This window comes from Apaloderma vittatum, unplaced genomic scaffold, assembly GCF_000703405.1.
Source record: "Apaloderma vittatum isolate BGI_N311 unplaced genomic scaffold, ASM70340v1 scaffold36312, whole genome shotgun sequence".
NCBI lineage: Eukaryota > Metazoa > Chordata > Aves > Trogoniformes > Trogonidae > Apaloderma > Apaloderma vittatum.
Window position 1 is genome coordinate 1 of NW_009702634.1, and position 4,495 is coordinate 4,495.

At 50.5% G+C, this 4,495-nt stretch overlaps 1 protein-coding gene across 1 annotated transcript; it reads right to left on the reverse strand.

Moving 5' to 3' along the window:
• Window positions 1–1,055: 1,055 nt before the first annotated feature.
• Window positions 1,056–3,266, reverse strand: MBD4 (methyl-CpG binding domain protein 4; the record flags this gene model as incomplete). The annotated part of the gene is made up of 5 exons (XM_009864311.1): window positions 1,056–1,133; window positions 1,701–1,804; window positions 2,415–2,564; window positions 2,762–2,896; window positions 3,176–3,266. Coding segments are annotated over 5 exons (558 nt in total), but the record flags the coding sequence as incomplete, so codon positions are not given.
• Between the last annotated feature and the right edge of the window lie 1,229 nt (window positions 3,267–4,495).

Consider the following 4,495-nt stretch of genomic DNA (forward strand, 5'->3'; position numbering starts at 1 on the left):
GCCCCGCGTCCCCCCGCTGCCGCCTGACCGCCGGGAGGTGCCTGTCCTGTTCTCGGCCCAGCCCCAGCAACCTCAGCTGCCTCGCGTCTTTGTCCTGCACGTCCAGGACAGCTCCTGCTTCATTCACACTTGCCAGGATGCTCCAAAAAAGGTCTTCTGGGGTGCATGAACGGGTGTTGTATTTTCATTGGATCATTTTGTGTTGGCGCGGGATTCACGGACGTCGCTGACGATCAATATGATCAAGCAAATGCCACTTTATTAGCTTACAACTGCGGTTAATAAAGACTTCATAGCTTCCTTAATTCCTACGTGCTCTATGCTAATTGGCTATAAGCAAGCAGACACACATATTTATACTTCTTAGCAAGAAGCTCTATTTGTGGATTACAAACAAGAGATCAGACTCTGCAGCCAGGGTTGTTACCAGCTCATGTGCTCCTCCAATCACGCTCTTATCACACAGGGAGAACAGACGTTCCCAGGTCTACTTTGATCACACTCTCCCATTCACTCCCAGGCACATCTTGTGTACGAGAAGCCTCTTATCTGTCCATTCACTCCCAACATGAGCTGTACTCGGCTGGTCAGGGTCTCTTTTCATAATTAGCAAGCAAGAGTTCTGTACTTGTTTAGAAAAGAGCTCAAGGACGAAAGTCTTAATTCTGCAATGCAGTGCTGCCAGCACAGCTACTGTAAAATGCATCTGCAATTTTGCACTGAGCCCGATGACTGAGGAGGACCAAGTGCTGATCAGTGTCTTGCGGGACAAGTCGCAGTCCCGTGGGCACACCAGCTCAGGGATCAGGGAGGCTCCATCCCCTGATGTAGAAATTGACTCAACATCATCTTTTTCTTGCCATTTACCCATAAAAAATATGAATCTCACCAAAGCATTCAGAAACCACACCCTCTGGGCTGAGACCCGCGTTGAATGAACAAGAGCCCACAGAACCTGGACACCTTTATTAAAACACACGGAGACGTCACACGCCTGGTGGCAGCGGTGGCCCCACGGGGCTGCAAGGACCTGTCTGGGGCACTCGTCGCCGCGCTCAGCTGATGCTCAGCCGCTCCCGGTTCTCCCACAGCCACGCGTGGTACACGTTCAGCTTGTGGTCCTGCGGCTGGACCTGCAGCACGGCAGGAACGCTCAGTGTCCGCTCCAACACCTCCTCTCACAGCACCCAACGCACCTCCCCTCCCCGCGCCTCGCTGTGCCACCGTTGGGGTCTGCTGAGGCCACGGGACACAGCGCTCGGTCAGCCTGAACCCACCCACCCACCGTGAACTGGGAGGGGGCCCTATGCCAGAGAGCAACACGCCCGTCCCTGACTGCCCCTCAGCCACCCACCACGAGAGTCCCCGGCACGGGAAAGGCCCCGACACTGTTATCAGGGGGGTGCCAGGATCTGGCTGGTAGGAAACACGGGAACTCATCCTTAACCGGAGCAGGGAAGAGGCTCCCACACCCACATCAAGGGAGTAAGGAAAAGAACATGGTGAAAGCAGAGAATTTAAAAAAGAAAAACAAAATCAAGATGACACAAGCCTTCATTCAGAGGTTCAGATCTGTGAAAAGTGTGCCTTGGGAGTTCAACCCACTGAAGATATCAAAATTGCCTATTTTTTTTCCCCCCAAATCCAAGTGGCTCCACAGGTAGAAGCCCAGCGGTGCCGAAGGACACGGCAGCACCCACCTCCTTCCACTCGTCGACACAGAAGATGCGGTAGGAGTCGTTGCCGTACTTGCCGATGCCGTGCAGCTCGATGGGGTAACGCCACGGCTTGCTCAGGTACTCGTCTGCAAGGCACGGCCACAGAGCTCAGACCGACGCGACCCTGCGCAAACGCCCCCGCTCCCTGCCACTGTAACATCTCCACTTCGGGACACTTTTAATGGGAAACATGAGTTTTGGCTGTTTTCTGGCTAAAGTAGGTGATGAATCCCTGCGGTGTACATCTTAAACAGCTTTTAAACAAATGTCTGAGATGAGTTTTAATTACACCCCTCTCCTCAGAACCCACAGAGGAATACTTTTATTCTACGCACAAAAAGTATGAGAATCATAGAAAATGTGATGCCTGACGGAGGTGGCCTGATGCAAAAGAGAGCAGAGCCACCAGCCTACAGTGTTGCTCACACAAAATCAGAGCGGTGGGGGTTCGTAGCTTTTTCAACTCAAAGAAGCCGCTCGGACAAAGGTCTCTGGCGGAACTCATATTATTTCATTCCCAGATAAGACAATAGAATTGGGAGCTTTGCGTTTTTAAGACCAATGTATCCCAAAGGTGCATAAAATAAACCACTTGCCGAACAGAAGGAAAAGGCCCGGAGCACTGTTTGCAAACACCACTGTTTGCCTGCCCAGAGTAATTTAGACCTTTCCACGGACAGACTCAGGAAAACCCACCTGAGAACTTGATGATGGTTTTCGCTCTGAGTTCGTAGAGGCCAAGAGGTTTGAGTAGCTCTGACATTTCTTTCCAGTCTGCAGTCCTGGCTATCTCAGGAGAAGGATACTTCTTAAAGAACTCCCACAGCACAGGAATTGCCACTTTACCTAGGAAAGTGATCTGTGCGTCTAATTCCCTCTTGTGATTATCTACGTATGCTTTCCAAAGTGACCTATTTCAGAGGCAAGAGCTACAAAATAAAGATTTATTTATTTTCACACTGACACAAATGAATATACGTTTATTCAGACCCTGCAAGACCACCCCAGCACTTACACAACATGAACTGTATTACTTTACTTACCTGAAGTTTTATTGAGAAATATGGTTGCAATAAGAAGTTTCCATGGGTCGTGGAAAAGTGTTTCTTGGATCAGATTAAAAGGAGACCGTGGAGGAGTCCATTTTCTGAAGGCTTTCCTTCTAGGTGGGCTGGGACCTGGGCACAGAGGCAAGGCAGAAAATTTTACTGGGAAATACGAGATGGATTTACTTATTTAAATTAAAATAATAAAAAACCCCACCCATGAAGCCCTTCTGAAGCAGACTGATAATGCAGGGATGAGATCCACGCTAGCACAGCTCACTCTGCTCTCTGATGCCACTGAAGCCTGGGCAGCTCAGACTGGAGATTTTCCACAACATCCCTTGATCTTGAGCCATCCTATCCCTCCCCCTCATAAAAAAAAAAAAATTATTTCCCTAAAGAATATTATACCTTCTTTACTGTATTTACTTGAGAAATATGGACTCGTTTTCCTCCTTTCCACTTGTGTTCGGGGGACTGGCTCTTCTGTAAAGAAAAAATACTTCAGCATTAAAAAGAAAAAAACCCGAGTACTTTTCACATTTCATACACCAGTTCCACTTTATGGAAATGAAAGAATTTCTTGCAGAAATACCAAACCTCAGCATGCTTCAGATTCACTCCAGTGCCCTTCTGCACTCCTGCCCTATGAAGATCTCCAGAAGGTAACCCGTTACTTTGCCCCAGCCTGAGGAAACAGGCTCAAACTACAAGCAAAGATTAAATGTTGTCTGCACACTCCAGGACACAAAACAAGCCAAAACTACCTTTTCGTGAATCAAACTGAGCAACCATACAACAACATTAAAAAAGTTAGCGCAGCAAAGGTGATGAACATTCCTATAGAGTACGACACAGCCACAGGGGTGAGCAGAGTAAGTTCCAGTGGCGACTAGGTCTGCACTACGAACTGAGACAGATCCAGGGGTCAAAGCAGCCTGACCCAACAGGGAACACCCTGCTCGTACGCGGTTAGAACCCCGGCAGGAACACGAGGATAACGCCCCGCTCAGAAACCCACACATTTACCTGGTGGCACTTTAACTGCCGTGAAGCTGGTGTTGTCGCGCGGCTGCAAGACTTGAGCATCCGCTCCCGTGTCCGACTGAAAATCCCACTCACCTGGCTCCCCTCGGGCTCTCTCCTTCCCCACTTCCAATCCACTCGTTTTCTCCTCAGACTCTGCAGAGGACGTGTCGTCGGGACCTGTCTCCGCACACCCCTCCTCTGCCAGGCTCTGCAGCCGCCTGCGCCGGCGGGCGGGCCCCGGGCGGGCGGCCTGGCACTGGCCGCATCCGCGTGTCTGACCCGAGCTCTGTGTCTCTCCGTGACCTGGCTGTTCTCAGGAGTGTTTTTCCTGCACCCACGGGGTCTGTGTTCCCAGCACCAATGCCCTGACTCTCAGCAACACACACGTCTCTGCTTCTGCAGAATTTCTTGTTCAGAACGCGCTCAGTTTCCTGTTTGTTACACGCTCTTCTCTGTCGTTTGCTTTGCGTGTTCTCTCGATTCCTCTTTTCGGAGCTCTTTCCAGTTTTCTTATTCTGAACCCTTTTCCCACCCGTCCCCCTTCTTTTGCGTTTCAAACTCTCCTCCAGGTTTATGCCTGTCATGACCAGATCTGGGCTCTCCAGAGTGGACGTGACATCCCCTGGCCGGTCATTTCCCGTGTGGACGGTTCCAGTCCTGTCCTCTGCACCACTCTGCACACCGAGGTCTCGCGCTCGGCTC